We start from the raw sequence: 18,475 nt of genomic DNA, 5'->3' as shown, positions 1-18,475 counted from the left end.
CCCCCCCCCCCCCCGCTGGCATAAGGAGCGTTTCTCACCTACTGCCTTCCTGCTGCAGTGGTTCTCAACCTGGCGGCACATTAAAAGGCCCACTGCCCAGGCTGACCCCAGACCAATTAAATCAGTAGCTCTGGCAATGGGACCCAGACAAGGGGGAATTTTAAAAATTTCTGAGGTGTTTCCAATTTCCAAAGGAGGTTGCGAACCACCAGACTCATGGCCCTCTTCCCCTCAATTTCCTTTGACCAGAGCCCAGGAGTGTCAGGGAGCTCGTGGGGAAAGGGAGGAGCGTGGTGGCAGGTCGGCGGGGGCGGCGGGCTGGGGAGGTTCTTCTTCCTCTGCAGGTGGGAAGCTCCTTCCCAGGTGCTGCTTCCAGGTAGGTCAGCATTTTAAAATCTGGGCGCCCTGCACTATTATCTCTAGAATCTACCTGATGTTTCTAGCATGTAGATGGCTCCTTCCATGACAGATGCCCCCATCCCACCCCAAGTCTGTATATTCCTCTTGTCATAATGATGGTAACTGGGAAGTAGAAGGATTTAAATAGGGGGCCCAGTTCATGATCTTGAATATGGACAGAATAACCTTCAATGATTTCAAAACACTGGGGAATTGTGCGTTTCCAAGCAGAACTTTCCATTTTCCTTTGGAAATACAGCTCCTATCTGGGTGGGCAGGGGGGCTGGGAGCTGGGCACTGAAACCCTGCAGCAATTCAAGCCTCTGAGTCAAAGTCAATTTTATTAATGAATAACTGTTTCCATGTGGTCTATTAAAATGATTAGTATTCTTTTATCATTTCTCCCACTGTCAGTTTTTAACAGAGATGGAGTCAGGTGCCCAAGCACATAGTGGTCTTGGGAAGCATTTCCTTGAACACAAAATGTCAATGCTAGAAGGGTCTCTGGTGGTCTTCAGTGAACCCTCCTCTTTTTGAAGACGAGGTCACAGCAGCCTGGCCCCAGAGCTAATGGCAAAGGCAGAAAGAGACACCAGGGCTCCAGACCCCAGCCCATGACCTACCCTCCTGATGTCACCTCCTATGTGATCTATGCCACTGCTAAGGATGGCCAAGAAATTTCACAGGCTATCACACTGACTAAAGGGCTAATTGTGTGTGTGTGTGTGTGTGTGTATTTTTTTCCCTCCCATTTACTTTGTAAGCTACCTACAATGACTAAAATAAATACTAAGTGGCAGGCATGCACTTATCCCAACCACCACCTATGTGTGCATACGTGTGCACCCCCTGCACACATGCACTGAACAGATTGGGGTAAGACACATCACTCACTTCTCACTTCATTTATTCCAGGCGAGGGACCATTGCCACACTGCCCACTTTGATTTCCTAAGAGCTGGGAAGTGACCAAGCACTCACATCACACTCCATCAGCAAATGAACCCAAAACATGGCATCTCTCCTGAGACCCCTGAGTGGAAAGCCCCTGGGCAAGAGTTCCCTGACTCAGGTAATAAGACACGAGCACCGGGCTCTCCCGCATCTCTGCGCTGCGTCCCCTCCACCCACTGAACACAGTTCTCAACAGTGCGGGCACCAGGCAGATCCACACCCACCAGAGCTTGGTCTGGCTGTCCTGAACTACACCCTCAGCAGGACAATATTCTCCAATATCGTCCAATGCGTTTGTCACGCTGGGTCGTTTTTGCCGTCTGGGGCCCTCAACCCAAGTAGCCATGGCTGCCCTTACTTTAGGGAGAAGGTGGAACCTGCACACGAGCAATCAATGTTTAGCTGGTAAATTCCAAAATAATGCCATTTCAGTTGTGAAATGGTCTGAACGCCAAGGCTTTCAGGCTTTTATGAGATTTGAGAAGCAGGGGGGTTGAGGGGGGGGGAACTTCTGCTTCCAAGGAAGCAGAGCTTGAAGAACTCCAGAGCATAGAGGTTTGTATTACAAGCTGTGGGGAGGGAAGGGCTGTTTCCTGCCACACAGAGAAGAGATAGGACCTCCTTCTGGAGTCAGGGAGGAGGCCTGGTGAGAGAAGAGGGCAGGGAAGAAGGCTGAACTTCTCCCTGGATTCCACCCTGGGGGGGCGTCTTAGCCCCACTTCCCACTGGAACCGTGGGGGAAGGCAGGCCCCCAAAGTGCTCTGAGCACAGTGGAAATGGTGGATGGTATAATTAAACAGAGACGGCGTCTGAGGGGGCCGCCCTTGGCTCCCCACGAACTGTGAACACGTGTCAAGTCCTGGCAGGAAGTGAGGAAGTGCTGCAGGGGCAGCTGGGCCAGAGATGGCCTGGGGGTGGGTACACAGGCTCCGAATGCAGAGATCCAGCAACCCAGAGGCAGAGACTCAGGCCCCCGGACCCAGGCCTGGACCTGGAGTGACAAGTTATCTCAGCTGTGGAAGCAGTTAAGACCCCGACACGCTTCCCCACCTGCCACTGTGATGTTCCCCAAGCTCCCCCTGCACCCAGGCAACATCTCGGGGTACAGAAGGAGGTAGGAGAGAACCTTGAAGGAAAACCAATAGTCCTTGCAGGACATTTCAACCGAATGACTAGGTTTAAATCCTGAATTGACAAAGCAATAAATGGATAGTCTGCACTTTCTATTGGAAGAGACTGCATTACCTTGAAATGGCAAGATTACGGTTTTTTCCACGATTAGAAGAAATGGAAAAAAGATTAAATTTTTTTTTTTTGGCCAAAAGTAGAAATGGAAAAAAGATTAAGTTGTTTCCGCCATCAGTCTAAACGGAGGCTCGTAAGCAAGTTCAGTTAAAAAGAAAGAAAGTTTGTGCCCATTTGCGTGATGGTGTGTGAATTTTCCCTCTCCACAAAAGACAAGTCAGTGTCACCACGGATGGAACCCAAAAGTGCAGGCAGAAAAGGTGACATGTCCTCAGTGGGACCTTTTCAAACTGGACTAGGCACAAACGTGGGAGAGGTGCCTGAGTGCCCAGATCTTTCCGTAATAAAGGAGGGGTCCTACCCAGCACCCCATCTTTGTTGAACACCCACTCCCCTTTCCCCTGGGGTCTTGCTCCACCACCTCCATCTCTATGCTTTCTTGTGCTTGGTAGTTAGCACCTGAAACTGCTGAGAATTTGTGCACGTGAGCTCCTGGCAGCCGAAACCCCAATCCAGTCTTCCTTGTTAAGGCACTAAAACAAAGATTATTTTAACAGCGAAAAGGGAGTGTCCCTGTTAAATATTTATTATTCAAGCTCTGTTCCACCCCATTTGGGAAAGAAAAAAAAAAGAGAGACCCTACCACAAGAATTGTAAGGTGGCCGGTCAGTCAGTAATACATCGGCAACACACAATAGGTCAGGAAACCCTAAAAGAAATTTCACTTCCCTCTTGGCAATAATGTGGACCGGTCTTTAACAATACTGGGCCCCCTCTTGTTTTAACAGCAGGAAAATTCTTTGGATGCCCTTCCCCCAACCCCGCCTTTTGTTTCCCAAAGTCCCTGCTGCCAAGGGCTACTCACGTGTACAGAATTGCTGGGCATACTTTATTCTGGTAGCGACAGCCCCACAGTGAATTAATTCTGCAGTCCCAGTCAGCTATGGGGATGAAATACCAACCCTCCGTTTTTCAGTGAACACCAAGTGCCAGGACAATATTCTAAGTGCCTGTTAGCAGATTTAATTCTCAGAGAAACCCTTTGATGAGGTACTATTATTTCCCCCAATTTGATGGATGGGGAAACCTAGGTTCAAAGCAATTAAGCAGCAGGGCTGATATTTGACCTCCATCTAGGTCCAGAGTCTGTGTTCTTGATCGCCACTTCATGCATCCACTCTGAAAATTGTTGGCTGGTGAGTTTACGCCCACTCAGCTTCTGAGGCAACCCCAGCCAAGGGGATGGTCCATCACCTAGGTTGGAAAGAGCCTGTGGGTCCTCAGCTGGGCAGGCTCCGGGAGTTCCCATGCCTTGGGATGCTCTTTATTTATTCTTTTTTTTGAGAAAAATATTGTTTAAAATCTTTTTTAATGAGGTATAATATATACAGATAAGTGCACATATCGTAAGTGTAGAGTTTAATGAATTTTCACAAACTGAAACATCTGTGCAGCTAGCATCAAGATCAAGAAATAAAACTTTAGTAGCATCTTAGAGCTCAGTCATGTTCTTTCCTCCAATCAGTACTCCCCCAAAGGTAATCACTAGCCTGACTCCTAATGCTATACATTAGTTATGTCTGTTTTTTGAGTTTAACGTTAATGAAATCATAACAGTATGCACTCTGGTGTCTCGTTTGTTTCACTCAACGTTATGTCTGTGTGGAGTGTGACTAAGTTCTTCATCTTGTTTAATTTTGTGTGTGTGTGTGTCTTTTTGATGTATATAACAATATAGTTCAGTATTAGATCCATATAATCTATAAATAAAAACAAGGTTTTGGGGGGATGTGTGAGGAATGCTCTTTAGGAGCATCCTCCACCTAAATCCTTCTCTGATCCTGGAAGGCCTGCCCACATCCCAGCTCGCCCTGCCCATCACTTGAGGGATGTCCTTCAGGTACTCATTCTCTGTGCTGCTTCAAAGTGAGCAACTCAGGCTTCAATCAAAAAATAATAATAATAACCAAGCAAAAACAGGTGTCTACTCCAGGTGGTGGGCGAGACACTAGAGTGGAGGTGGCATCAGATAAGGCTGGCGTTTCTGCAGCCCGGCCGTCTCCTGTGCTCCCTCCCTCTCTCTCTCCGCCATGTGCCAGGACCTGGGAGCCTGTTCTCCAAGGCTGTGTTTCTCATCCTGACTTTGAAGGAGATAAAGGTGGAGGTAGGAGTGGTCAGTGGGGCAGGGGACATCCTTCTCTCTGTAGCACTAAAAATCACAGCTCTTTTGCTGTACTTGAACGTGGCTAATTTCCAGATCACCAAAGAAGCCCACTGTACTCTCTTCTCTGCTGGCCCTGACTTTGTGGATTTCATTACCTGGAAGCATTTGGTCAGAGCAACCCAACTGAAAGGCAAGCTACAACCCCCGCTCCTATTTTTTGGGTTGGGGTGGGGAAGGGGCTGGAGAGAGAAGGAAAATTCACAAAACTGCTGTCCGCATGAGTGCCTATCAGGTACAAGGTATGGAGTCTATGGAAGCTACTGACCTGAGGAGGGCTCTTTGTCTTTTAGTAAATGCCCCAGACGGCTGTGCCTTTTGAGTTTTTGTTCCTGCTTTTTATAGTTTTTCTCTTGCCTCCCTTGTAGTCAGGCTGCGACCTGTCACTTTTTCCTGCCGACAGTGGGCCTTCCGAAAGCAGTCCCCAAGGCCTTTCTAATCTGCTGCTTCCAGTCTGCTGTAGGCTGGGAAGTCAGATAACCAATTATGTAACATTAACATCTGCTGTGTCGTGGGCTCTTGCTCTGCAGCAAGTACCGCGCGTGCCCAGCACCTCTTATTTATGTGATCTAAGTTAATCCTTAGAATAACCCTATGCAGTTGGGGTGATAATTCCCGTTCTTTTGATGACAGAATTTTGACCCAGAGGTGAGAGCCGGAATTTGGCCCTTCCTCTGACTCCAAAGCCCACTGTCACCAAGACAGGTGACACCTATCTTGGCTGGGTGAGCTTGATTTCTGCTCACTTCCTGGTCTCAAGTCTGGAATGCAGAGGTATTTCCATGACTTCTGCTACCCAGGGGCAGCTAAGGAACATGAGAGGAAGGTACCTGAGAACAGGTAAAATCGGCAATCACCCTGAGACTTACTATACCTGTACCATCTAACCAGAGAGTTCATCTCTTAACGTGTTGGGGCAAAAACACTAACTTGGAACTTTCGAGTCTATTTCTGGTTCACACTCATTCTCAAACACCGAGTGTGCACTATGGGCCAGGCACCATGCCCAACGTATTAGACACCATCTCTCTTGAATTAGAACGAGCATATCTGGTTGAAGTTCCCTTCAAAAGGTGTCATTTTTTCTTTTCCTATCTAAAATCTCAAGCTCTTGTAGCAAAAATTTTTTGAAGCTAACACTTTTCCTTGAGCTGACCCAGACAAAGCATTGGTATATAACTCTGATAAATACCACAAAACCCATTTTGTTCAACCTCTGTAAGTACTATTTTTGTCCATTTGGTAAGAACATATGGGACAAAAACTTCAGATCCCTGGGTTCTAGCTCTGGGTTAGGTCACCTCTGGGCCCTGATTTCCTTACCTGAAAATTTTAAGTATTAATCTATGGTTAATGCTATGGACTGAATGCTTGTGTCCCCCCCATATTCAGATGTTGAAGTCCTAATCCCCAAAGTGGTGGTATTTGGAGGTGGGGACTTTGGGAGGTGACAAGGTCATGAGGGTGGAACCCTCATGAATGGGGTTAGTGCCACCCTGTGTACAGACACAACGAGAAGACAGCCATCTGCAAACCAGGAAGAGGGCCCTCACCGGACACCGAATCTGCCGGCACCTTGATCTTGAACTTCCCAGACTTCAGAACTGTGAGAAATAAATGTTTGTTGTTTTAAGCCCCTCAGTCTAGTATTCATTATAGCAGCTCAAGCTAAGACAGTTAAGTAATAAACTAGTAAGTAAAGTCTATGAACCACCTTACTTACTAGACTTACTTACTAGTAAGTAAAAGTCTATGAACTTACTAGTAAGTAAAAGTCTATGAACTACCTTTCTAGAAATAAGAACTCTGTATGCATAGGAGATGTGATTTATTAAAATGACTTGTCAATGGAACTCAAGCTTAATCATTACAATCTGTAAAAATAAGCATGTGGGGGCTTCCCTGGTGGCGCAGTGGTTGAGAGTCCGCCTGCCGATGCAGGGAACACGGGTTTGTGCCCCGGTCCGGGAAGATCCCACATGCCGCGGAGTGGCTGGGCCTGTGAGCCATGGCCGCTGAGCCTGCGCGTCCGGAGCCTGTGCTCCGCAACGGGCGAGGCCACAACAGTGAGAGACCCGCGTACCGCAAAAAAAAAAAAAAAAAAATAAGCATGTGTAATTTGTTTTTACCTTAATACCAATCCTCCACCACTTACACAGGTTATATGAGATGGGTTTAACTAGTAAAGTTTGTGCCCACCCCCCTTACAAAGCTTTCCCTTGTGTACGGAGATGACTTTTGCAGATTTCTCAGAAGCCACGGCCCATTTACTTAACAAAGTTTCCTGGGAGGTGACTCCTCAACTACAGCCAGGTCCAGTGCTTGTGGGTTGGCTTTGCCACTCTGAACTACGGAAAAAGGGAAGACAAATGACAGCCTTAATCAGAGGTGGCTTCCTGGTCACTGGCATGAGGATCAGCTTGCAGATGGTGTTTTGCTTGGCCTGCTCCTTGCTTTATACAGTGTGGATTAGTTGACAATATTTTAAAAATAAGGAGATTGCACATAAATATATGATTTCTGGCTTCTCTTGGAAAATCATAAAGGCTGGCTATCCTAGGTCCACATTCTCAGGCAACAAGCAGCTGCTATTTGGACAGGGCAAGTGTTCTCTAGGTGGCTACAGACTCCTCTGCCTGTGGTGCTCCTGACTTGGAGGTCTGTTGTCAGACATCTTTCACTGGCCTGGCACTGTTTTCTTACACTTTCCTACGTCTCTCATTCCCATGATCTGGCATTAGGGTTTGCACCTGAGACCACACCCACTCGACAAGTCCAGGAGGTATCACAAACAAGTCCAGGATTCAAACGAAAAGTCCACTGGAATTGTGGTGCATGGCTGGCCCTGTTTATAATCCCTGGAAACTGACTTCTACTGGCTATTTTTTAAAATGTAAGTACATATATTACTATTTAGATAACGGTATTTTAAATTTTAGCTTAAAGACCAAGCATACCATTGTAGAATATATACTAAGATTTTTAAATACGCATTTGAGACAATATAACCATTTCAGCCAAGAAGTATTAAAATTCCTACAACTAAGTTAGAAATTACGTCCTACAGGCTTTTCAAAAACTCTTTTTACAGACTATTTAGAAGAGTTACAGGAAACCATTCCCTGCAGCGAGAAAACCTTTCTCTCTAAAGCTTCCTTGAGATGAAAAATAAAAGAAGGACTCTTCCCCTTTCGCACATCAATGGCTACTGATCAACAATAATAATCAGAGTTCACATTTTAATTTTTAATAATATTTTTTAAAATACAGAAAATATAAAAATGTTCAATCTGCACTTTTCAAATTTTTCAGAATGCTGAGTACTCAGAAAAGATAAATATTGCAGCCACAGAATTTAGAGCTGGCAAAGAAACTTGGAAGGTATTAAGTCCAATCACTTCATTTAGGGACAAGTAGAAATCAGTCTAGAGATGTTAAGAAACTCTTCCCAAAGTCACACAGTGAATAAGTGCCAGAGTCTGAATTCCAACATGGGACTCCTGTTTTTTGCTTATTTCTCTTTGTCTATAACTCTGACTCTGAACCACTACTGATAATATACAGAAATGGATATTGGGGGAGAGCTGGTGGCAGGGAAAAAAAAAAAAAAACAAGAAAAAAGTGGAAAGAACAGAAGACAAAAAATGAAAAATAGCTGCTGACTGAGCAATCACCATTGTCACTGGTGTGTGAAATTTTAATCTCCTCTTTGGAAATTTAGGTTAAAAATACATCTATTTCTATTTACAGAGTGCTCGTCTTCTTTAAGTTTCACACTTCACACTTTACTTTTGAATAAATGTTTATTTTCTAATGTAATCCTAGAGATTTCACTCCGATGAGGGGAACGACTTAGGCTCTAAACATTATATCCAAGCCCCCTTAGAAGTGTGAAGGAATTTATAAAAGTCTCTTTGTACCTACAGGGAGTTAGAATGTCTTAATATAAGCCATTTGAGAGATTTATTTTGCCTCGCTCTGAAATGCCTGTAGCACACATTTGGAAACCACATTTGTTCACTCATCTCAGCCTTCCACATTCTTAACGTCCATCTCAGTTTGGTCCATATTAACCCTCAGTTGTGATTATATAAAGTGGTGCCCTCTTTAAGAACAGCAGTGAAAATGAAAACCTTCACAAAGAAATGAGTTGATTAAAAAAATGTAAAAGATACTCTGTCTTCTAGTCTTTACATTTAGAATTCAGCAAGTGATAACTTACCCAGGGTAGGGAAGATACTTGAGCATAGGTCACAAGCTCCTATACTATTTTCCTCAAAACCAAGGGTTTTCTGGGAACGACCCAGGCACGCATTTTAGCCCGAAGACTTTTCTTGGCCTCCCTTTCTCTTTGGGGACACAGAGGCAGCACACGCTGCTGAGGCGTCATGACCCCACACTCAGGGGCTTGGACAGGCAGTGGTTTCTCCTAGCCAGGGCCTAAACTTGGATTTTTGTCTGCAATCCATCATTTCAAGATGTGATTTCCACCCCCACCCCACCCCTTCTCCATTTCTAGCTCACTTTATTCATTCTCCTAAGTACCTAGAAATGATATTATCAAAGACTCCATCTCAGTCCCACAATGGATTCTGCCTAATTGATCTATGTCCTTTCATCTCCCTTTTTTTTTTTTCTTTAGAAAGAAGAAATGATGAAGAAAATGTTCTTGGAATTCACTTCTGGCAGAGTCCTGTGAGCTTTGCTTTAAATTGTTAGTGAAATGCTTGACATTTTTCCTTCACTTTATAAACATTATGTGCAAATCATTCAGAATCCTAATGGAAGGTAATTTCCCATTAATGCAGGCTATAAAAATGCCATTTTCTTCTGAAACTGTGCCTTAGAAACAAACAGTACAAGAACTCTTCACACTTGCAAATTCTCCCCACAAATCAACGAAGCCTGAGGCTGGAAATGGGGACGAAAGTTACCACCAAGGGAACTTTCTAGAGGCAGCCTAGAAAAGACCAGAGGCATGTCATGGAGTTTGCCACAATGGAGAATCCAGTTGTGGACACTGAGCCTTCTTAAAAGCCATCTTTGGCACATCTGTGATCTCTGGCTGACCATCACCCTTCTAACAACTTAATCTGCCTAGGGACTGAGCTACTGGCCAAGAAGGAGGGGACGTAAGCACTGACACGCACAGTCTGGATGAGGAAGCCAAGGAACTCACTGTCCTATCAGTGTTTTCTTCTTCCAAGTCAGATGCATACAACAGACTCCCTTTGCAACCACTTGCTGACCCAGTTCCCTCTGATCAAGAATCTTGGAAAGAAATCATTCCCGATGTTCTTGAACATTCACTAACATTCCCCAGTATTCTTTCTTAAAGATATAAAATAAAAAATCTATAAGGTGAAGTGCCCAGCTCTGCTACTTACAGGCTCTGTGACCTCAGGGAAATCTCACTTAACCTCTCTGAGCCTCTACTTACTCATCTGTAAAATGGGCATAATAATGGTACTAGAAATGTGTCTGAAGCATTTTAATACATGACCTGACCCCTAGTAAGGACTCAATACGTGTCACTGCTATATTGTTAATGTATTATTTATTACTGCTTTATTTTTTATCACTTCCTCGCAATATTGTTACGAGTATGAAATGAGTTATGTATATAAAGCACCAAATAATAACACCTGGCTTATTTTTGGTACTCAAATGCTATGTCCTTATGCCCTTAAATGTTACTTTAATTAAAATACTTTTTCATTTTTATTTTATGCCAGTCTGCGAGGTCAAATTTACTATAGGTAGATGAAAACACCTTCATCAAAGGAAAACTGAGTTCTCTCTCATAGCAAATGAGAGCATGGTATCTTGGGAGCTTGACTGGAGGCCTCATCTCCAAGAACTACCCCCCTGTTTGGATGCAGGCTGTAAGGGCAGAGAAGGTGGGGTAGGGATTGAGTCCTGGGGTCCTGGGGTCTGCTGATTCTGCTTCATTCAGATATAATACAGGGAGGGAGGTGGGCTGGAGTTGGGACTCAATTTCAAAGTTTTTAGTTAGTTTGTTTATTTTCAGCTTCTTTCTAAACAGAACTTTTGAAATGGATTACAATGACATATGTATTCAGAATAGAGGTTTTACAAACCAGAAATAGAAAAGTAAAGCCATCAAAAGTAGGGAAACAAGATATTTTCATCCAAACGTGAGAACCTGTGACTAAAGGTGGGAGGGGACTATTAAAAATGATACTAGAGCAACAGACATACACTGGGACTGTCCCAAGCAAACTAGGGTGCATGGTCGCCCTCAACAAAGGGGAGGAGGGGCACATGCACTAGCTGCGGTCATTTTATTTATTTATTTATTTATTCTTATAGTTTTTGCTTTTTATTTTTTTATTTTTTTAAAATCTTTATTGGAGTATAATTGCTTTACAATGGTGTGTTAGTTTCTGCTTTATAACAAAGTGAATCAGTTATACATATACATATGTCCCCATATCTCTTCCCTCTTGCATCTCCCTCCCTCCCACCCTCCCTATCCCACCCCTCTAGGTGGTCACAAAGCACCGAGCTGATCTCCCTGTCTATGCGGCTGCTTCCCACTAGCTATCTACCTTACGTTTGGTAGTGTATATATGTCCATGCCTCTCTCTCGCTTTGTCACAGCTTACCCTTCCCCCTCCCCATATCCTCAAGTCCATTCTCTAGTTTAATGACTGCTGTGCTTGAACTTCACATCTGGCATTGAGCTTCCTGGGGGCAGGGAGAATAGAGAATATAATGGGGTACACAATTTTCTTTAAAGAAGGAAGTACACGTATTCTTCAAAAGCCATCAATTTTCTCATTATGAAATACATTTCTGTTTATTCAAATATTCTTACTGAAATGCAATTTAGAGAATATCTTGAAAATAGGAAAATATTGCCCATAATCCTACCATTTAGCCTGGTCTACATGCAGATATTGATTTACAAAGTTGTAATCATAGAACACTTATAACTCTGTGTCTTTCTTTTCAACTTAATATCAAACCATAAACATTTTTATGCTGCTACATAATTTCCATGTTAGTAACTTTGAATAGCTGCATACTACCCCATTTGATATACCACTGCCTACTTAACCATTATCCTACTATTGACAAATATATATAAATAAATATTGGTCATTAGGCTGTTCCCACTAACAACTTTTTCTTCCTCTATATAGTACTGTAATAGATAGAGGAATATGCTTTTGCTTAAATTATTTCTTTAGGATACATTTCCAGGAATGAAGCCACTGAGAGTATATAAACATTTTTCTTAATTTTGATACATACTGCTAAGTTGATTTCCCAATGAGTCACCCCAGGGGTTGGCGGACTATGGCCTTCGGGCCAAGTAATGTTTTAATGGAACACAGCCATGCCCATCCATTTTCATATTGTCCATGGCTGCTTTCACACCAGAACAGAGTTGGGTAGTTGCAACAGAGACCATATAGCCCATGAAGTGTAAACTACTGGGTTGGCCAAAAAGTTCGTTCATGTTTTTCGTAAGAAAACCCGAACGAACTTTTTGGCCAGACCAATATTTACGACCTGTCCCAGTACAAAAAGAGCTTGCTAACCCTTAGATTATCCTAATGTACGTTCCCATACCGCCTGTACATGGTACCACATTCTAACAGAAATGAATTATGTGGGGTCAGACATTTTTTTCCACAACATATTTGTAGTAGATGTTTGTGCTAGAAACTGCAAGCTGGCCATCAAAACCCTCTCTTCCCTTCTTCACAGTAATATAATGTTAGGATGTGGCTCTCCAGCTAACCTCCCCCGCAAACTCTGCAGCTAGTTGTTGTCCTGTGACTAAGCTCTCCCCAGTGGGATGGGAGTGGAAGTGATGTGAACCACCTTTGGCTCATTTCCCTAAGAGGAAATCTCTAGCCCTGGACTTCCATTCTTAATTTCTATCTTGTTTGAACCATTGCGCTCTTGAGTTTCTGTATGACGGTAACTACTATTACCCTAACTACCATGCAAAAACTGGTACCAGAAGTGGGGTATTGTCATGATAAAGGCTAAAATTAGTGGCTCTGACTCAGTGGCCAGGTAGTGATGAAGAAGAAACAGATATAATCGGTGTGAAAGCTGGTGACCCTTGTTAGGGTGTGGAAAAACATATGGTAAAACTTTTGCCTATGATAACTTTCAAAGCATACCACATACCAGGGCCTCTAAAGGAAGGAACTGGAGAAAATAGAATGTTAGTGGATGTTACCTCCCATCCTTGGTACATCTAGCAAATTATTATACGAAAGAGAAGGACTGCCCAGTTTGCAAGCAAAGATACAAGAGAAGAGAGAAAAATCAGACGTTGGGTCCCAGCATATTAGAAAAGCTTCTGTACCCCAAGGAAGAGAAGATCAGCAGGTTATGCTCCAAATCATTCTCAGAGACTTCTCTCAACCCAGTGAAGGCACCTAGTTCCACAGCAAAGATTAATCTAAAAGTATTGCCTTCTCACTCAAGTCTGCTGTTTCAGATGGCCTCAAGGTAGCCTCAATAAGTTAAGAAAGGTTAGACAAGAAAGGAAAGAAGTAAGGCAGTCTTAAGAGCTACATCTAAGAAAGAAACTGGATGTGATTACCGGCACATGGAACTGCCTGGGAGATACAGATCAGAAGCTATTCCGTTCTTGGAGGCATTGAATTGTGAAAGGAAGTGCGGGTCTAACCTGAAAACATCTGCATCTATTGAAACTTGAAGAACCCTCAAGGCCCCTAAGCAGCAGTAAGCACAATTCTCACAGGAGGCAGGTTTCCAAAGGCCACTTCAGATGTGAAGTGAAGATATGGAAGCCACGAAGGACTTCTGAGAAGGCAAATCTAGGGACCTACAGGCTAAAGGACAGGAGCGATTCCTCCTGCCACCTTCCAAGGGAGCAGAACCAGGGTCTAATCTTCTTTCACTGACATAGTCCTTGCCATTCCTGTCCAGCAGAATTCCATCATTTTTATAGACTAGTGCCTGCTTTGGATTTCCCGATGTAACTAGGTGTGGCTGCCCAGCTAGAGACTGCACTTCCCAACTTGCTTTGCCACGACCTGTGGTCATTGGATCTGAGTTCTCATCCCTGGAATGTGAGTGTGTCACTCCTGCCTCACTGGCTTAAGAGGGAATGTCTAGCCTCGCCTTCTGTTCTTTCTCCCCTTCCTTCTGGCTGGAGTGGCAACAACTAGGACAACTTGGAAGCCACAGGATGATGAAGATGACAGAGCTACCATCAGCTGTGTCTCCTGAGTGACTCCACGGATGAGAATCACCCATCCTCTTGGAATATCCTCCCTGGATTGTTGCATGAGTGAGAAAATCTTATTTTGTTGAGCATTCGTTGTACTTTGGGTGTCTCTTCTTTTTTAAACAAAAACTACTGTTACCCTAATACAATACAAAAGAACTTCCCAGAGAACTGTACGTGAGTATCCTCTTGATAATATTTTAATGAAATCAATTTTATTCAAATAACTTTAAATAAAACTTTACATCAAAATGTAAATTGAAAAGCAGTACTACATGCTATAAAGAGACTGTAACCGTGAGCATAATTATGATGAAAACTAGACAATTTTATTAAATTCAAGGTAGGTACTTTTGCCTGCAGAAGACTTTTAGCCTGAGGTCTATCTTCTCTGTTAAAGCTGGACATAAAAATATTCCAGCACAAAGCTGTAGCTTTATCTCCTTGAAATCAGAATGACTAAAAGAGAATTGAAAAAAAGAATAATTTTCTCATGATGTGATTCAAGGTTCTCCAGCTCTATATCCATTTAGCACCTAAAGCCATCTGGGGTAACAAACAGCAGAGATGTAGCCAGTGGGACGTATGACACTGAATGACTTGAAGTTTGCATTAATCCAGCAGACTGAGTGCAAGATCGCTGACTTCCTTTCATGTATCAAATCACTAATGATTATAAAATAGGTATGTCTTTAATTCCAAACAATGAATGAACAGGAATGAACACTGTTGGTAGACCATAAATTATGAGGAATATAAGGAATATCTGAAAGATGGAAAGCAGCAGATGGAGGAAATGAAGCTCAAAATGGTTCCCAAAGAGAGATGCAACAAAAGTGGATTTGGAAGATGCCCAAAACTCAGAGTAAGCGGTTTTGGGAGCTGGAGGACTGGTTGGCATTCTGGGAAAAGAGCAGCTTGGTAAGTCCTCCCATCCTGGCTTTGTACCAAGTACCTGGGAGCCCAGGTGTCTGCCTCCAGGAAGGAGTATTGAGTGCAGGGACCTGAAACAGTGCCATGAGGAATGTAACCAGCCAGACAACTAGAAACCAGTACACCTCACCCAGTGGAGCATCCCTAATCCCTCAAAGCCATGGAAAATAGGCAGCAGTAATAGACAGCACCATAGGCAAACTAACATGGAATCTCAAATTAACAGTTGTGCACAGAACCAAGAATCATTGTTTATCCATTAACGCTTGGCAAAAATTGAAGTCTAATGACACAGGTATGGGGAAGCATGTACTGCTCCATTCATGGTAGTGTACCCGTTTTAGCAGGTAATTTGGCAATATCTACGATCACTTAAATGCATTCACTCTAACTCAGTAATTTCATTTCCAAGAAAGACTTGCCCATCAGCATGTGGAAGCAGATAAAGGACATTCTTTTTAGCAAATAACTGGAAACAACCTTAATGTTCATTAATGGGGAAATGGTATATATAATGGAAAACTATAAAGCCATTAAAAAATAGTGGGATAACATATATACAATGGAATATTAGTCAGCCATGAAAAAGAATGAAATAATGTCATTTGCAGCAACATGGGTGGACCTAGAGATTGTCACACTGAGTGAAGTAAGTCAGACAAAGACAAATATCATATGATATCGTGTATATGTGGAACCTAAAAAAAATGGTACAAATGAACTTTTTACAGAATAGAAATAGAGTCACAGATGTAGAAAACAAACTTATGGTTACCAGGGGGAAGAAGGCGGGGGAGGGATAAAATGGGAGATTGGGATTGACATATACACACTACTATATATAAAACAGATAACTAACAAGGACCTACTGTATAGCACAGGGAACTCTACTCAATACTCTGTAATGACCTATATGGGAAAAGAATCTAAAAAACAGTGAATGTATATATATATATATTTATGTATAACTGATTCACTCTGCTATACACCTGGAACTAACACAACATTGTAAATCAACTATAGTCCAATAAAAATTTTTAAAAAATAGTGGGATAGATCTATATGCATGACATGGAAATAACTCCAAGAAACAGTGATACATTTATAAAAGCTAACCACAGAACAATACATCTAGTATGATCTTGTATTTAAAAAACAGCAAAAAATCTAAAACGGTATGTATATCGTGTATCTATCTATGCCCATAAATAGATATGACAGTGTTCATACCAAATTTTTAACAATGGCTACTCTTAGAGAGGGGCTTGGGATGGAGTGGGTGATATAGGAAACTACAGCATGATTTATACCACTTGAATTTTATTTTTCTCAGTTTGATCATTTTATTTAGGAATATATTTGTGCCATTTGTCTAAAAAATGATGCAGCACTTAAGGCAGTGCCTACTATATAGCAGGTGCTCAACATATGCTAATTCAAACTTTTTTAAAATTAGTAAAATATTTGGAATGTGTTAAAAATGTAAATATAAAGGATAATGTAGCATGATGTTTCTATGGCCAAGGTTTGACACATTAGAAGGCAATAAGTAAAGTGATGAATTCTTCCTTGATATAAGTACTCGAAACAAGGAAGTAGGAAAAGGGGCATTACTAGGGGGAAAAGGGAATTCGCCAAATAATGAGAGAAGTCTGAGGTCTCAAGATAATCACACAGAATACAACAATAAGCAGTAAACAAATGCTTCCAGCAGAGCTGTACCGAAGGGCACACAGCACCCACAGAATGGTCATCTCACCTGTTGTCTTCGCTGAAGAGGTGGTGGATACCCCATTGAGCTCACTAGGGCTCCTTTTCATGGGCCGTGGCTTGTATTCTCGTTTGGGGACGTTGGATGCAGCCGATATTCTGTAATACAGATTTGAAGGTCAGTCAGACAGCTGATGAAGAAAGCAAAGCCTCCAAGCCTACGTTTGCTCTGCTGTGATAAGCCTACAAATTTAGGTCCTAGGTGATGGTCGTGAAGGGGGTGATTTTTACACGTTGATTCATGAGTAGCCCAAAGTGATAGCTTTGATATCCCAAATGTAGTTTTTCAACTATATGCAGATATACCTCGTTTTATTGCACTTCACAGATACTGCGTTTTTTATAAATTGAAGGTTTGTGGCAATCCTGTGTACTATAGGCGCCATTCTTCCAAAAGCATCTGCTCACTTTGTATCTCTGTCACATTTTGCTAATTCTCAAAATATTCCAAACTTTTTCTTTATTATAATATTTGCTGTGGTGATCTGTGATCAGTGATCTTTGATGTTACTCTTGTAATTATTATGGGCCCCACAAACTGCGCCATGTAAGACGGCAATCTTAACTGATAAATGTGTGTGTTCTGACTGCTGCAGCTACCACCTCCAGCTGTTCCCCCATCTCTCTCTCTCTCCTCAGGCCTCCCAATTCCCTAAGACACAACAAAATAGGAATTAGGCCAATTAATAACCCTTCAATAAGTCTTCAAGTGAAAGGGTCTCATATTGCTCACCTTAAATCAAAAGCTAGAGATGATGACGCTGAGTGAGGAAGGGATGTCCAAAGCCAAAAGAGGCCAAAATCTAGGCTTCTTGCACCAAACAGCCAAGTTGTGAATGCAAAGGAAACGTTCTTGAAGGAAATTAAAAGTGCTACTCCAATGAACACACAAATGGTAAGAAGGTGAAACAGCCTTATTGCTGATATGGACAAAGTTGTAGTGACCTGGGTAGAAGATCAAACCAGCTACAACATTCCCTTAAGCCAAAGCCTAATCCAGAGCAAGGCTTTAACTCTTCAGTTCAGCAAAGTCTGAGAGAGGTGAGGAAGCTGCAGAAGAAAAGTTTGAAGCTAGCAGCTGTTGGTTCAGGAGGTTTAAGGAAAGAAGCCGTCTCCATAACATAAAAGTGCAAGGTGCTGATGTAGGAGCTGTAGCAAGTTATCCAGAAGATCAAGCTAAGATCATTAATGAAGGTGGTTACACTAAACAACTGATTTTCAATGTAGATGAAACAGCCTTCTATTGGAAGATGCCATCTAGGACTTTCATAGCTAGAGAGGAGAAGTCAATGTCTGGTTTCAAAGCTTCAAAGGACAGGCTGACTCTCTTGTTAGAGGCTAATGCAGCTGGTGACTTTCAGTTGAAGCCAATGCCCATTTACCATTCTGAAAATCCTAGGGCCCTTAAGAATTATGCTGAATCTGCTCTGCCTGTGCTCCAGAAATGGAATAGCAAAGCCTGGATGATAACACATCTGTTCACAGCATGGCTGACTGAATATTTTAAGGCCACTGCTGAGACCTACTGCTCAGAAAAAAAGATTTCCTTTCAAAATATTACTGCTCATTGACAATGCACCTGGTCATCCAAGAGCTCTGATGGAGATGTACAATGAGATCAGTGTTGTTTCATGCCTCCTAACACAACATCCATTCTGCAGCCCATGGATCAAGGAGTGGTGTCGACTTTCAAATCTTATTCTCGAAGA

General features: G+C 42.7%; 1 protein-coding gene across 1 annotated transcript in view; it reads right to left on the bottom strand.

Moving 5' to 3' along the window:
- The window catches only part of SH3GL3 (SH3 domain containing GRB2 like 3, endophilin A3), a 150,933-nt gene that overhangs the window by 6,230 nt on the left and 126,228 nt on the right, over positions 1-18,475 (bottom strand). Inside the window, exon 8 of the mRNA XM_007470068.1 lies at positions 16,756-16,865. Within this exon, the coding sequence (XP_007470130.1) occupies positions 16,756-16,865 (110 nt within the window). The remainder of the gene's footprint in view (positions 1-16,755; positions 16,866-18,475) is intronic.

Source organism: Lipotes vexillifer, unplaced genomic scaffold (genome assembly GCF_000442215.2).
Source record: "Lipotes vexillifer unplaced genomic scaffold, Lipotes_vexillifer_v1.1 scaffold532, whole genome shotgun sequence".
NCBI lineage: Eukaryota > Metazoa > Chordata > Mammalia > Artiodactyla > Lipotidae > Lipotes > Lipotes vexillifer.
This window is presented reverse-complemented; position numbering and strand designations above follow the sequence as displayed.